At 37.5% G+C, this 17,351-nt stretch overlaps 1 protein-coding gene across 1 annotated transcript in view; it reads right to left on the bottom strand.

Moving 5' to 3' along the window:
* XRCC4 (X-ray repair cross complementing 4) overlaps positions 1-8,399 on the bottom strand; it is a 173,340-nt gene extending 164,941 nt beyond the window's left edge. The window contains exon 1 of the mRNA XM_074166431.1: positions 8,217-8,399. Within this exon, the coding sequence (XP_074022532.1) occupies positions 8,217-8,355 (139 nt within the window). The 5' untranslated portion in view covers positions 8,356-8,399. The remainder of the gene's footprint in view (positions 1-8,216) is intronic.
* Between the last annotated feature and the right edge of the window lie 8,952 nt (positions 8,400-17,351).

Genomic DNA, 17,351 nt, shown 5'->3' with positions numbered 1-17,351 from the left:
ACATTCAAGGACCACTAAATGGGGGATGTGTTTCCATTTTGCATTACATCAGGTCTATGAAGAAAATTTTATTCCATTCCTTTGAAGATGAAGAATTGTTGAACAGGGTAGAGAACAGGCCAATAAAAACATACTGCTGTCAAGAACCATAATAGCCTTTCCTGTCTGCTTCTGATCCTTTATTTCTTCCTAGATCTTCTTTTGGTTAACCCTCAAACTGAAATGGCAGCTTACCAAGACTCATCATCTTTCACTAGGAGTAGCAAGAAACAGTTCTTGATTCTACCACCTGGGCCCCTGCTTATTCTCCCTCCTTTTTATTGTATTCTACATACTGTTTCCTTAGTACTTTTAGAGTTCAAATGTTAATCAGAATAATGATCTCAATGAGGAGTGCAGAGTTTCTGGCACAGATATAAGCAAAAGCTCTAAATTAAAGTTAAGATAGGATGCGTATAATGTAATGCAGGCTTTAATGTCTAGCCTACCAATACAGTATTTTAGATTGTTTACTTGATTAACAGAAGTGTTCCTCTTTTTTCTGACCAATCTTCTGAGGAAGACACCTCTAGATTGTCATTTACCCCTGCTTGCTCTTAGACCTTTCTAGTATTTGCCCAGCATTTGAGAGAGCAAGATATACAGAAGGACATTTGTGAAAAAAACAACCAAGCAAACACAACACAAAACAAAATCAAAACAAGCAAACAAAACCACACATACCAAAAACCAATACAAAAACTCAACAAAAAACCCCACAACCCCCAAAACATATCCTTCGCAGAGCTGCAAGTGACTTGAAAAAGTATTCCACTTAAAACCCCTGTTAATAACTATTTCTCCTCCATAAAAATGCCTCTGAAGATAGTTTGACACTGAAATAACCCTGCACACGTATTGAAATCATACTGATAGAAATAGAACAGCCTTTCAATCAAACACAAGCCTGTTCATATTGCCTCATTTTTCTCCATTCTTCTTCTTGACATAGTAGCTCACCTCGTATTGCAAAGGAGGCAGCACGTATCAAATCAATTCATCGTTTAAAAAGAAAGCAAAGAGGTAAATGTATAATTATTTGCTATGAGTATTTATATCCTCACACACTTCAGGGTTTCTGGATTAATTCTGCACTTTCAGTAATTTTAGCTTATTTTCACTGACTCAGAGTGGTTGAGGTTGGAAGGGACCTCTGGACTATTGTCTAGTCTGACTCCACCGATCACAGACGGGTCAGCTACAAAGGTTGCTTAGGACCATGTTTTGAATGGGTTTTGAATATCTCCAAGGCCTGAGGCTCCTCATCCTCTCCAGCCAACCTGTTCTGCTGCTTGGCCACCCCTATGGTAAAAAAAGCTTTTTCCTGTGTTTAAATGTAATTCCTTGTATTTCAGTTTGTGCCCATTCCTCTTGTCCTTTCACTGGACATCACCGAGAACAGCCTGGCTGCACCTTTGTTACTCCCTTTCATCAAGTATTAATTAATACACATTGACAAAATCTCCTTGAGCCTTCTCTCCTCCAGGCTGCACAGCCCCAGCTCTGTCAACGCCTCCTAGCATGACATTTGCTCAAGCCATTCAGTCATCTTCATGGTCTGTCACTGGACTCAATTCTGTAAGTTCACATCTTTCTCATACTGGAGGGCTCAGAACTGGACACTGCTTCACAGATCTCACCAGGGCTGAGTAGAGAGGAAGGATCACCCCCCCGTCCTGCTGGCAACACTCTTCCTAATGCAGCCCATGCAGTTGGCTTTCTTTGCCACATTGCAAAGTATTCAACTTCTTGTCCACCAGAACTCCCAGGTTCTTTTCAACACGGGACCTGCTTCCAGCCAGCCACCTAAGGTACCAATATAGGCTGGGGGCTTCTTCCTCCTCACATATAGGGTTTTGCATTTCCCTTTGTTAAATTTCATGTGGTTCCTGTCAGCCAATTTCTCCAGCCTGTCGAGGTCCCTCTGAACGGCAACCCAATCTTCTATCAACCCTTGCCCCCCGTTTTGCATCACCTGTAAACTTGCCGAGGATGCACTGTGTCATCATCCAACTGATTAATGAAGATGTTAACAGGACTGGACCCAGTATTGATTGACACTTTTGGTACAGCATCACTTGTAACTGGCCTTCAGCTAAAATTCACACCACTGATCACAACCCTTTGGAATCTGGTTGAACTGGCTGAGCTCAATCCATTTTACTGTTCGTTCATCTTATCCATACTTTACTAGTTTGTCTATGAGGATGTTAGAGGACACAGTGGTGAAGGCCTTGCCAGCTAAAGCCAAAATAAACAACATCCACTGCCCTCCTCTCATTCAACAAGCTAGCAATTTCATCAGAAAAGGTCATAGGGTGGGTGAGGTATGATTTCCCCTTTGTAAATCCATACTGACTACTCACCATCTTGTCCTTAATGTTTTTTAAATCGTTTTCAGGTTTATTCCTCCAACACCCTCTAGTTGACCAGCCTCCAACTATCCAGATTTATCCCTTTGCAAAGATGGGAGAGACATTTCTTCTAGTCCTTAAAAGTATCCCCTGATCACTATTACCTAATAAAAATAATCAGGAGTGGCCTAACAGTGACATGGGCCAGATCCCTCAGTCTCATCCAGTCAGCTCCCAGAGACTTGTGCACATCCAGTTTCTTAAGATAGTCTCTAACCAGATACTCCTGCAATAGTAAGTCTCCTTTGCTCCTGACATTTCCACTGATCTGAGGGGCCTGGGCTTTCTGAAGCCAAATCTTAACCAGCAAAGACTCAGGCAAAGAAGGCAATGAGTAGTACCTCAGCCTTTTCCATGTCTGTTGTCACCAGTCCCCTTTCTGCAGCAGATCCACATTCTCCCTCATCTTCCCTTTGCTGCTGATTAGCCTGCAGCAGTCCTTCACATCCCTTTCCGGATGCTATCCCACGTGGGCTCTGGCTTTCCTAACCCCATCCCTGCATCCTTGGTCACTGTCTCTATCCCCCTCCCTGGTCACCTTCCCCTGGATCATGCACACTTCCTTTTTACATCTGAGTTTAGCCAGGAGCTCCTTGTTCATCTATGAAGGCCTCCTGCCACCTTTGCTCGATTTTCTGTTCCAGTGACATGAACCATTTTTGAGCTTGGAGGAGGCAATCCCTGAAAAAAATAAGGCACCCTCTCCTGGATCTCTCTTTTCTCCAGAGCCATATTCCATGGGATTCTTTTAAAGAGACCCTGGAAGAGGTCAAAGTCTGCTCTCTTGAAATCTAGGGTTGATAACCTGTTTTTACTCTGTTCCCTCCTCTCACGATCCTGACCTCCATCAACTCAACAGTCACTGCAGCCAAAGACTGCCCCCAGCCTTGACTTACCCAACCATCTCTTCCGTGTTTGTAAGTATTAGCTTTTGTAGTCCTCCTCTCTACACATCTCAAAATAGAGAAAACATGCAGACATTACTGATCTTGGACTTAACTGAGGGGATTTTGTTTTTATGTTGGGCTTTTGTGTGCTTTTGGTTTTAATTCTTTAACACGTCACAATAATCTATTCACATCTATTCACAAACACATTAACTATCTGTGCACACAAAAAAGCAATATTACCTTGCTAATCACCTAAAGTGATTACCACATGTCTGCAAAATCTGGTAAGGCAGGTCAGTCACTAACACCGCACTGTATTACTCTGTTTATAAGACACAGGCAAACAGCTAGGTGAAAAAGGAGATGCTGGTGGCAAGAGAGAGCGTGGTAATGGCACCAGTGCAAGGAAACAAACAGTTGACACAAGGAGAAACTACCCCCTTCTGCAGCAAATCTAAGCCTGCAGATACACTCAGTTAAAAGGATAAATTAGTGGGTGAGAACATTACTTATTCCGTACCACAAGGCATTTTTTTTCCTAGGCAGATTCAAATGCATTAGGTCCTTCAAAAGCTAGAAAGCAAAGGGATGCAAGGGAACTGCTTTGGGCTATGATAACAGAAGAGAAAAAAAGAAAAAAGAATAAAAAAAAGAATGGACTAGGGCTCAATAAATATGAGCAAGTCGGTTTTGTCCCACTAAGATGTGAAATGTCAGGCCTATGGCAGTCTGAAGTCTGTCACAAAGTTCCCTGTATTCTCCTTAAGAGAAAACACTTAAAAATGCATATTGTCTGCTCTCCTCTCCTTGTAAAGATACAAGAGGAAACCTGTAATACTCATACTAGCCTAACATACAGTAAAAGGGCAAGGCATAATACACAGCATTTTACCAGATCTGCAACAACACAAACATTCAGCAGATGTTAGAAATTGCAGAAATGTCGTTATACATTAAAAAGAATATAGGAATGCTGCGGGGCATGCATTAGAATAAACCAGATATAAAATAACTTCATAATCAGTATTCTTAGAGTGGAGAAGATGCTTCTATTCTTACATTTTAAGATGCATTATCTATATTGCAGAGAAGGAAAAAGGAAACGGAGGGAATTGGAAAAAAAGAGACGAGGGAGGAGTGTGGCATATTGTAACTGTATGTTAAGATGTGTGCTCTTTGTAAAAGCACATCTCCCAAAATGGAAACTGTATTCTGCTGCCCGCTACAGCAGATGTGATACACAATTGTACATAAATGTTTTTGTATACAGCCTAACACCAATGAGCTTCAGGGCACTGAAATTCTCCAAGACACCTAATAAACTAAAGACTCAAAACATTTACATTTAAGTATCATCACTTGAGGAACATGCTACACTTTTCAAATTTATTCCTACAACCCAACAAGAAAGTTTAAACAGAGCAAAAGTAAGCAGCAGCCCTCTTTGTGAAAACATTTGTGAAAGGGAACACAGGACACAGAGAAACAGACCAAGGTGCAACGGAATCATTTTTTCACTGCATGGATATCACAACCACCTTTTTTTTTTTTTTTTTTTTAAATATATAAAAACCCTTTCCTAATACGTGAAGAGAAAGAGGCTAAGACAGAAGGCAACTAGTATGGCCAGCTAGTACTTTTCCTACAAGCAGGACTTTGAATGCAAAGCCACACTATTTAGCTGCAATGCTGCATCACAGCCTCCTTCCCCGTGCACCAGACACATCTGCAGCTGCCATGAACAAGAGCAAAGCCAGCATGCAGCACTGCAAACATGAGAAGATCTACCAAGCAAGTCACTGCCAAGTCAAAGTCAGCTGTGCATTAACCATCAAGCATCAAGACTGACAGGTATGAGTTTCAGAACAGGACTTGGTACTCTGACAAACGGTGCTGCAAAGCTGGAGGCTGTGAACTTAAAGGAGCCATTGCACACGCCATTGGTTCTTCCTTGCCTAGCTATAAACCAAGTGTTGAACCCTCCGAACACACTTAAGCGTCTTAGATGAAGTAGTAAAAGGTTTTTTTCAAGATTTTTAAAACTTATTTTAAGCATGAAACGGATGTTATCAGAAAGACTTAAGACATGAACAATTGCCAGCTGCATCTTGGGTTTTTTTGGTTGGTTTGTTTGTTTTTTAACTGAAAACACCACTTTACATATTTCATATAAAGAATGACAGTGGAACTACTGTCAGGAAAAAAGCTAAGCCTACAAGTCAGTGAACAGCTGGGGCTACAGTGCTGGTCAACACTCATCTTGCAAAGCTAACAATCCACTACTAACAATCCACTATTGTCCACTATCCACAATAGCACGAATTGAGTGGGAAAGAAGGGCAAGAAATTTACCATCAAAGCTACTGCCACCAATCATTCCCTCATTAGCTAGCTTATTTCTTGTACAGGACACTAGACGGAGTTGAGAGAGAAAAGACCACTAGCATGCCAGTAATCCCCTTAAATGTCCCAAAACAGAGAGAAGTGTGGAATTCCTTGCAGTATGAGACAAAGAGGGTCAGAAAAATAAGGCAGAAATACTTGCAAAAACTGTTTGCCTAGAACAATGACTTAAACACTAAGAAAAATAGACAGACAGATATATAAACTTTTAATTAAAATAAGAAAATTAAAAACACAAAGATATTAATATACTATACTAGAGCATTGTGGGGTTTTTCTCCTGTGGTGCCTGTACATGCTACATGTTCCTCTGTCTTATAAAACTAGCAGAAGAGATCAACCTTAAAGAAACATGAAATGTATAAATCCATACATTTGTAGTTCTTTAACCCAGTAACAGTGAATACATCAGATAATATTGCATATTTGTGTGCTTCTCCTCCCCCAAGATCTGACTTTTTTTTTCTCCTTAATTAAGACTTCCAACACTTTTCATCACCACATTAAATATACAAAAACCATAAAAGACAACTCCATCAGCAACTCTCATTCACTTCCTGGTAGGTCTTGCCAAGCAAAATAATCCACAGCATGAGAAACCCAAAAGGGATTTCCCAAAGCAAGAATTTTCTGACCACTGCTTTCCCTCCTCCCAGGTTTCAAATTTAGAATCTGATCAGTCTCAAACGTGATGTAGTAACTTAGAAAAAGTGATCAAAACCAATGTTGAGTGTACGAAAACACAGATCTGTGCAGCAAAAAAGCATGCACAAGAACTTCAACTCCTAATGAAATTATTCAAAGTACTACAAATTCAATAGGGATTCCTTAGAATCAGATTCCTGCAGAAGGAATAGAAGCGCACTTCTTTGGATGAGCACCCAGTGCTCATGCTAAATGGTTGTCAGTTTCTTTCTTTCCTTTTAATAGAGTGAGGTCATCTTCCTTTCACTGGTCCTCTGTTTGGGGAAATGATTATCCAGTCATTCTGCCAGATGCAGGAAGTTAACAAAATGAGAACTGTGTTTACATATTTTTTCTATACTCTTCCAGTTATAGTAACACAGCTTTTGCTTAGAAAAATAACAGATTTAAAGAATCAACTTTTTGTGAATTTTAAGCTGGGGGTTTTAAAGTTACATAAGAACAACGAGAAAAGCTTTTAAGCAGAAAAAATAGTACGCTTAATTAGTTAAATATTTATCAATGTTAACATCTTTTTTGTTGTTTTGAAAATATATAGTTTGACTGTCCTATCATCAAATGAAGAAAGACAAACCTTTCATACCAGACTACAGGGAACCAGCATTGGCATGTATATATTTGTCTCGTGTAGGAAGTCTAAATCAATGGTGTGCTTGAAATGTTAAAAGGAATATGGAAGAGCAGATTTAATACATATGAGATATTTTAAGTTACTCCGATTTTCTAGATCTGAAAGAAAAAAAAGGTAAAAATTTTGTTCAAAAGAAAGTTAATGACTTATTAAGCTTCTTTTTATACACAGGAATTATACATACACACACATATATATAGCTTGTATATATATTATACATATACATATATATACACAAAGCACTATTTTTATATATATATATATATATATATGTCAGGCCTATTTGAAAGCTTGGCTTATGTAGGAACTAGGGAGAAACAATGTCGACTGGGCAGGGAGAAGGAAGGAAGGCAGGCAAGAACTACATGGACATCTGTTGTTATGATTCAGAAAGAGAGTCAGAAAAAAGTTTTTGTCTACAATACGCTGTAAAGCATGTAATTCTTACCCCCTTTTGAAATATTTTTGCCACTGAGAGAAGGGGTTTTTATCAAATATTTGAAACATTTCTAAAGGAACACACAAATCTTTCCGCCTTTTGCTAGGTGTGAATGAGAGAAGAATAATATAAATTAACATAATAAGAGACCCATCCTCTTATTCAGGTTTCCGAGAGGGGAAAAAATTCCATAGTTTTTTTTTTTTTCTTCTGATAACTAATGCCCAGGAAAAAAAGATAATTTTTCATCCCTTCTCCTTCTCAAAAATTCACCTGACTGAATAGCCAAATACAGCTCCCTTAATAATTCAGATTTTATGAAACCATTTAAAAAACACCTGCACTTAAACTCTTCATAAACTGTAATTTGTAAATGGAAGTTGCATGGCACATTTGTTCAAGGGTCTGGAGAATACTGCAATATCAGTGCAAGAATTTGTATTCTTGGGAAAGAACAAAACACTGCATACCCATATGATAAATGAATTAGTATTAGGTTTAACACATAATCTTTCCAGATTTGAAAGACCTCTGAACATATCTCAGAAGATCCTGAACCCCACCTCCTCCATCACTGGGGAGAGGTAATGCCTGTAAATAGTTTGTTATGCAAGTTGTGGATCACAGTTTAGAAAGCGTTTTAAAATAATAATAAAGAGCAGTAACAATTTAATTTTTTTTCTTTCCATTATTACCTTTCCCAGTCCATGCACATTGACCATCACTAAGTATAATACCAAAGCCAGTGCCTATATCTTTTTCCCATGATACTTGTAGAAAATATGTTTCTTCTGGATCAGAAACTGGATGAATTCTGTTCAAAGTCTTCTCCATTTTCCAGACACCTGTTTAGGAAGCAAGATAATCTTGTTATAATCAATGACTTATTTTCCAGAAGTGCTTAGCAGTTTTATATAACTAACTTTGGGAAAAAAAAATAAATATACAAATATAAGCATACTTAAAATTTTATTTTCCTCCACAAACTCAGTTTTTCAGATAACTGATATTTCCAAACAGAAAACTGAATTACAATAAGCAAGGCTTAACTGAACAGGGCCAACAATCAAATATATTTGAATACTCCCAAATTCAGAAACTAAGTGTTAGGAAGCTGGGGAACAAAAAATTACAATACACAAGTACTTACCCATAGCTATGTTTTTAACTTACTATCACCCACTATCACCCAACATACAGCACATGGAATATATTAAAATAATCAATATTCATCTGGAAGACTGCTGTGTGAAAGCATGCTACTAAGCTTCACTGCAAAGCAGAGCTTGTAGTGGATATCAGGAACCAAAGAAATTGTTTCAAAAAAAACAGATGCTGAGGAGAACAGAATTTATGATGCTACGGTGAATATTTTGCTTAGTATTAAAGCAACTTGACAATCTGTACTTGACCTAAGACTCTCTAAAAAATCCTATGTATTTATACATTGTCTGATCTAACAACAATAAATCCTCACAGTACTCAAGAACCTTCAAACTACATTTGGCAATTTGCTCTACAGAATAATGAAGAAACAGTCAATTTTGAAGTTAACATTGACATACAGTATTTTCATTGAGAAAGCTTCATGTTGTCCAGCACCTGAAGAGTTTGTTTTGGGGTGTTCAGTTGTTTTCAGTTGTTTTCAGTTGTTCACTCACACACTAAAAACAGCATATATTGATAAAAGCAGGAAAAATGCAACTGCAGAATTTAAACTACATGGAGCGAGCACAATGATGCTTGGACAGGTTAGGTATTATAAGCTCTATCAAGTTTTCCATCTAAGTGTAATAATAAGTAATCATGATCAGGCTTGGTTCAGGCCTTTCTTTGCTTATGGACATTGAGAGCCAAACCTAAATACAGATTTAACTACCTCTCAAAAAGTTGGCATTTTCAGATTAGAAGGAACAGCTTTAACTGCAGTTGACTCACTGTGCCTGACCTTTGCTCAACCCTGCACTCAACAACATTTGAAAATGCCTTTCCCTTGTCCAGACAAGTGCACAGGATTCAAAAGCAGAAAATATATGAATGAAAGACTTGTTTTTCAAGTATAAAGCTGCATTAGCAGCTAGACAACAACTGCATTGTCAATAAAACAAACATTCATTATAGATATCAATAAAGTTAATGAAACAACACATTAACGTCTTCTGATGGCTAATTAAACCACAATCCAGATCATGTTGCACTAACAAATAGCATTTCTAAACAATAAGAGGAACATCATGTAAAGTGCCTGCTATGAACTCCAGGCTGGACTATGGCAAAAACATATCACTAGGCACTTCCAGCATTCCTGACTACCCGTTGAATTTTCACTACCAAATACACAAAGCACTAAGTTTATTTTTCCAGCTTAAAGCTTTAAAGCACACATAAGCACCACAACATTTTCCTGTTTAGAATATTCTTCTCAAGAGTTTAGGATTCAAAAGCTATAGGAGGAGTAGAAAGAGATAAATCATGTACATGTAGGTAAGCATTATAAATTCTCACCAACAACAGTTAAGGATGACTTTACCATTTACATCCATAAAACACCACTGCTTATAGTATTACAGATGTCATACTCTGCATTTCTACTCACAGAAAATGCACCAGAAACTAAAAAGTTACTTAAAAGCAATATTGAAAAATTAGTTTGAGCCCCCAAAAATGTATTCTATTTCCATCACCGAGCAACTGGCCATTTCAGAAAATCTACAGTATGTTCATGCACCTGTAAGCAAGAACAGAAAAAAATATTTGGGGCATGGAAGCCTGGAACAAGGCATTTGCAATCAGTGTTTAAAGAACTAAAGCCATTTTAAAGATTTGTAGTGCACTAACTGCCTCGACATGGGTCAATAAAGAGCGCAGGACAGGAAGCACAAGTAATCTCTGTAGTATGCAGCACACAAGCATGTATTCTCCTTTGCCTGCCAGATTCCCTGTTGCTTTTTGCTTGTTCCGGAAAAATAGTCTCTCATGAAATACTTTCATAAAAGTCTTTCTCTGAAAGACCATCTTTTTAAAAAGATTTTAATTATTCCTTATTACTTAAAGATTGCAAAACAGTTGCTTGTAACCCAGACAGACATCATACAAGGTAATGATGCATATATATAATTTAATGGGGAATTTTTGCTTGTTACATTTGATTTTATCACAATGCAGAGCAGCATTCAGTGAAAACCACCTGCACCAGAGGCTTCCTTTTAAATCTAGATTATTTGTAACAGAAAGCAAAGCAAGAGAGTTGAATTTTCTATTTATGACGATAAAGAGTATCAGTCCTCAGTCAGAATAACTGACATTGAGCCACACAAGAAATGAAATTTATTTATTTAAAGATGCGCTAACAAAGGCCTGAGATGAAATTCATTTGATATCATAATACTGTGCTTCCCATGTATCCATCTTCACACATTAGTATTTCACCCAAGTGATGTGGAACAGCTAAAAATGAAGGTTCTGCTTAGACATCATTCTTAAGAGGTCCTTTGCTGGCATAAGGGATGAGCCCGTTAGCAGAGCTGAGAAAGCTTCCATATGATTTGTATATCTGTGGTAAAACACAGCTTCAATAAAAACAAACACACTGAGGAGGTAACAACACAGAAGAATGTTCTGTATTTCATAATAAAATGCAAAATACAGTTGTCAACCTTTTCAACACTGTATTGTGTATCTCTGAACAAACAATTTTACAAGAGAGCATAATATGAAAATACTTATTCTCACAGCTTTTATCTTCTCCATTGTGCACACTGACCTTTTGAGAGGAGTATTAGTTATCACTACATGTTTAGAAACTGCCTCACAAAGCAGAGCTCAGCCTTGCCTAAGATATCCAAGCACTCAGCTCTCCAACCCATCAGCCAAAGCTTAAGGATTCTTGACTGTATATAATGGCTATTATTTACTTCCCTTCAAAAGGAACAGACCTTCTTCATGAAAATTAGTCTGACCTACACAGCATATACAAACATCCTTGCAAACAAAAATACTAGAGGTTACTGCTTTTCTAAAACCTGTTTGGGAAAAAAACAAAAAACAATAACAAACCACCAAACAAAAAAACCCAAACCAAACCCCTCTTCCACAAATCTTAGAACATGACTATTCCAGAGTTTAGTGTAACATTGAGTAAACAGATAAACCACACACAGCTAAAGTTTGAATCCAGAAAAAAAAAAAAAAAAGCAAAGGAGTTACCTAATTAGACTAACGAACGAAAAAAAAAAAAATCAGAGCATATTCCTTACTAATTTTCTATAAGGTGAGTGCATGCATCTCATTCACTCGAAAGGCAAAACTTAATTAACATATGTACACCCATATATTTCCAAAATAAGAAATTCAGGGAGAGGAAGCTGGATGTCCTTCTTGATCACCGGGAGTCAGCTGTATGTTCACTGGATTCACAAGAAACTTTGTTCAACGTATTTAAGAGATATATTGCTCTATACCTTAAGAACTGAAGTAAACTTCACACCTCCTTATAACTAACCTATCTCAATTCACCTGCCTGCTTACTGTACGTATTTTCTCATCACCCTGTCAGCTTTCAAGATTCCAAGAATATGACTCTTCACAGACCAACTAATTGTCTATAAAAAGGTGATGTTGTTGCTACTGAAGGTTCTGCCCAGGGCATTTGTTGGTGGGGGAAACGCCATAGTCTGAGGGGCACGTGAAGAGCAGATTTGCCAAAGCAGATTCTCCAGCTCCCTTTCCCCAAATTAACACCCAAAAACCTTCCCACCTTATAAATCTGTCGGTTTGGCTAACAGTGAGCGTTCTCTCCAGAAACGCAGAAAACTGATAACATACGTCCAAGAAATCCGATTGAATCTACACTTCTTTAGTCATTTCCACAGAAGATGGTGTCATATACACACAAATTGGAGAGTTAAAGTAGTATCCAGGCCGCAGTAAGTCAGGTTGCCCATTGTTACTGTTGACATCACTATCTCCCAAACCCTAAACGTAGATTCTAAAAGTGAAAAAATCAGGTACACCACAATCTAATATCTAAATAATGCTTTAAAAGGCCAGTTATTCAACAGGATAATTCACTGTCATAACCACCACCCACGCAAAACTCCAGCCAATGGTCCTGCACGTGCTTGTCTACGGATATACCTTTATACATTCAAAAAGTAGTCCCACTAGAAATTTTATTAGTAATTTCTTAAACTAATGCCAAACTATTTCTCTGTTGTAGCTATCATCTCAAATAATCCATTAAAACTGCACCCAGAACTGAAGCATAAAGAGTCACAGCTGGTTTAAGTACTCTGGGACAGAAAAAAATAACAACTGCAGATGGACTGATAAAGGGATCTTAAAAATACATGACACCTTGAGACCACAGAACTGGTTACACAGGCTTGTAGAAGCTAGTACTGCTTTTTAAGATTGTACTAATATCCCCATCTCCACCAAGTCATGATTTCATTATGAGAGCCAAAAATATAAAGGATGAAAGAGTTGAAGCTTTAAGAGTTAGTTTCACTTTCACATCTTTGGCTTGAAAGGTAGGGACAGAGGCAAGAACCGTATTAACGCTCAAAATGGTTAAAACAGCCACCTGAATTTTGGCATTCTCACGATTTAACAGTCCAGCTGCTGCTGAAGCTCACAGAAAAAAAAATCATTGCATAAACCCGGAGTATTTTTATAGCTATCCAACAAACTAAATTACTGAAATCAGACCCTCACTATTGCAGTCTAAAAGTACCTCTGAGTCTATTAGACTGGAGAAGTACTTTCGAGTGCCGCTCAATACTCAGCAACACTGTCTCTGTAGGCTTTTTCCATTCACTGTCTCAATAAAATCAGAGCAGTCAGTACTTTCTTCCTCCCTTAATTATGATAAAGAAAAGCTGCAGAGAAACTGATTGATTAGGGCCATAAGAAAGTCAGTGTTTTTCTCCTTTAGGGCACAGGAGGTCACACCACATACCAGCACCTCACCGTGTTAGAGCCAAGGATCTGAGACAAGCTTGCAGGTGGGAACAGTTGAGTCCCACCCCAAATTTGTAAATCAGAGGCTTTATTGAGGCCTTCGAACAGTTGAGGATTGAGCTGTTTATCTTTAGCACTTTGTCCCTTCGGTCTTTGGCTTCTATGATCTATATTAGGCAATGCTTCTTTCTAAGGAGAAATCAGCTGTTGGCTGGTGTGCAATTGACTGGAGTCTACTCTCTGAACAAACAGTGTACACAGTTGCTTCTGAATAAACAAGACACTTTTAAAATTGGTTTACAAAGAATTTTATATGTTGTTTTGGATAGCACTAGGCATAGACCAAAAGCCAAATCTTTTAGGCTGCTCCAACACAGCATCATTGATAATATTTTGAACTTCAACACTTTTTTTTTTTTTTTTTTCCGTGCAGGATAATGGCTTTTTTTCAAACTGCTTCAGCTGCAGGTGTTCCAAACTTCAGCAGCTATGCATGGAAGGCTACTTACAGATCAGAAAGAGCTACTATTTCTTTCTAATGCAGCAATTAACTTAAGTGCTTGTTGAGAAAAATAGGGAGCTATCTACAGTGAGTTCAGAATACAAGACCAGCCCATACAGCACACTGCTATTAAAGGCTATAATTTGATCCCCTCTGTCATTGGCTGGACCACAACATACACTACAAATCAGAATCTAATAATCAGAAGAAAGTGAATGGTTAACCTATAATCAGAGAACAGGTACTATTCAGGAGATGCTACCCATACTTTTAAGTGTATTAGTGGAGATTTAAACCAGTTAAGAAAAACTCAGATTGCTTTTAAAGATTAAAACTAGGTTTTACCACATTTTCTAACAAAAGGAAATAAAATAATGACTATATTTATGAATATTTCTAGAGATACGTTTCATACAAATTGATATTCCCTCATGTTAATTTAAAATTCCATTAACTCCAACATTTCAAGAAGAAGAGCATTAAAACATCTGACAAAAACTTCAACTACGACTCAATTAATCTAAGAACCACTAATCAACTGAAAAAGCACTTCCTCTTTTTTCTTTTCTTTTTGGAATAATATGACTGGGCCAACAAACATGAAGAAAACAATACAGCATCCTTCCTATCGCATCTCACAATAACCTTCCTATTCCCTTGGCCACAATATTTTCTTGATACTGAAGAAAGATTCAATAGTAACCTTCAGCTATAACTTAAAGATACATCTGAAGCCCAAAGAAGATGAAAATTTTGAAAGACCTTTGTTCCCTAATGAAGTTTATGGGGCTAACACAATTTTGTACTACCTTTTTGTACAACCTAGATTGTATCTAGTTGTTCTTTTGTTTAGCTCTGTCCTATATTAAAAGCACAAGGATCACAATTTTGTCAGTAATGCAACTTTGTCTTGCAGATAAAGGAAATGAATCAAAATTGGCACTGGATATGAAGAACTGACTGAATGACTTTATAACTTTGCGCAAATGGGTGAATGGCCCATTTTAAAAATTCAGTCCTGCGTGACAACATTTTGATCAAGAGATTGACTTCAAGACAGCTGCAATCAGCGTTTAGTCCTCATGGACCCAACTGCAGAAGCAAGACTCACATGGCTACCATTTGCATTGCTTGCTTCCCACTGTTTCGTGGCAGCCACAAAAAGATTGGAAACATGCACATACTTTATGTGCAATTTTCAAAAAAAAAAAAAAAAAAAAGCAGTCTTGAGCTTGTCAAACTCAATGGGCCAATAGGATATGCAAGATTTGCCACAAAAGATCTGGAATCTACGATAAGGAACAACCCTTGTCAGACTTATTTACTACAGTCACCAGCTGAAAAATGAGGAGAAACAGAAGGAAGCAGACAGTCAACAACCTTTATAGTAGGAATCCTACTAACAAGCTTTGATCTTAATTGTAGCCTGGAGGCAAAGCCCACCCTGGTGTCTTTCATCCTCTTGAAGTCTCAGACCTAACCCACTACCAACTCCAGGCATCCCGGCTTGCCAAGCTTCTTTATAAGCATCTATATTAGGAGACAGTTTAAGCTATAACAAGGTTAAAAAAAAAAAAAAAAAGAAAAAAAAAAAGCCTTCATATATTAAAATAAACACCCAAATGGGCAATTATACTAGTACATACTAGCAAGTAAGGGAGTATCTGGGTAGATTTCCAAAAGGGACAAACCTTTCTTTTTCACTCTTTTCTAGTTCCCAACACTAATAGTTCAGTGTGTGCATGCTCTCAAATCCTCCTTCCAAAATCCATGTCAGAAAAATCCTAGGGTTTCCCTAGATAAATCAGGATACACTAACTGAATGTTATAAACCTATAAAAAAAAGAAAATTACGTAATACAAGTGAAGTATTTCGTAATGAAAAAGTTAATTTTAGTACTGAAGTTACTAAAAAGCATGGATAGAACGGAGTAAGGATGGAAGACGACCACCAGACCAGCTTCAAGATCTGGGATGCAAAGTCAGCAGGCGTGCGTCAGAGACCCAGGCTCACTACCTTTGCTGTGGCTGGGAGGTGCAAGCCCCAACAAATATTTTATAACTCTACTTTGGCAGTAGGTCAGCCTGGCTTTCCAAGGCCTTACCAAAGCCAATGGTGGCATGGAGCCACACCTGTCTTGCCTTCTTATTAAAAGTGATAATTCACTTTCTCAAAAAAAAAATTAAAAAAATAAAAAAATCAATCTAAATATATCTCAGTTTTCCCCTAATCCCTCTGAAAAGACAGCACTAAAATAATTTATGTTTTGAAGATAAAAACCAGAAAAAGGAGACAAATCCATCCAATTCTGCCAGATGCAACTTTTGAGCCTGCCATAGACAACCAGTAAGAACCAAGACTTAGGAATGCCTAGTTTCTTAGTGACATTTCCAAAAGCATCTCTGCAGTTTTCAGGAACTTAGTACTATCCATTTGAGTATGGGAAAATTGGGTAATTTTAAAAAAACAAAACAAAAAACCAAAAAAAAGCAAAGCAGCATGTTTTAACTGCCCTTCACCCATCCAAAAATACTCAGATACATATGTCTTTTTGATGTATATTTAGATAACATTGTAGTCTGGTTGAGGTATCATCTGTTTTCCAAAACACTGCCTTCTTTAGGATTAAGTACTATCAGGATATTCAACACAAAACAAATCTGTCCTACAGATTTCCTTTGTTTTCTATTCTTTGGTCCCCATATAGACCTACTATAATCCCACTCAGTTTGACATGTTTCTGTAAATGTTTGACTTAACATAACTGAGTAATGGGTTCCACTAAACAGTCTGCCTTTTTTTTTTTTTTTAAATAAAGTCAAATAAATTCAGTACTATTTAATCCACAATAGCTCCATATGCAATAGTAACGAATCTGAAACAAGGATAAATGAAACAAAGAAATCAGTGTCAGCTAGATATGGATGGATGCAATTCTATATGTAAGATTTCTGAAGAGCTTTGAAAAATTGAGCCCAGTAACCTGGAAAAACAAGTTTCACCAAATGTAGCCACTTCAGTCGGACAAGAGCAGGTATAAATATGAAAGCTTACATATCCTCCTCTCCTCCCACCTCTACACCCAAGACTTTTCAAAGAGATGGATTATTTTAATTTCACGTCCCTGTCAAATTAATAATAAAAAATAGGCCTAGACTCCAAATTGCTTTCTCTTGCTAAACAGTTTCCTAAGGCATTTTCTTTGAAGAAAATTCCTGTATTACTCTGTCTTCACTTAACAAAAGTTTTATTATGCTTTCTTTCCATTTGCTATTTATCTACTGGAAAAGGCAACATTGATCTCCCTGAAAACAAAGAGCTCACACTACTTTAATTTATTAATTTAAACATTGTAATTCATTTTGT

Source organism: Numenius arquata, chromosome Z, assembly GCF_964106895.1.
Source record: "Numenius arquata chromosome Z, bNumArq3.hap1.1, whole genome shotgun sequence".
In the NCBI taxonomy this organism is placed as follows: Eukaryota; Metazoa; Chordata; class Aves; order Charadriiformes; family Scolopacidae; genus Numenius; species Numenius arquata.
The sequence above is the reverse complement of the archived record's forward strand: the minus strand, read 5'-3'. Positions and strand labels throughout refer to the sequence as shown.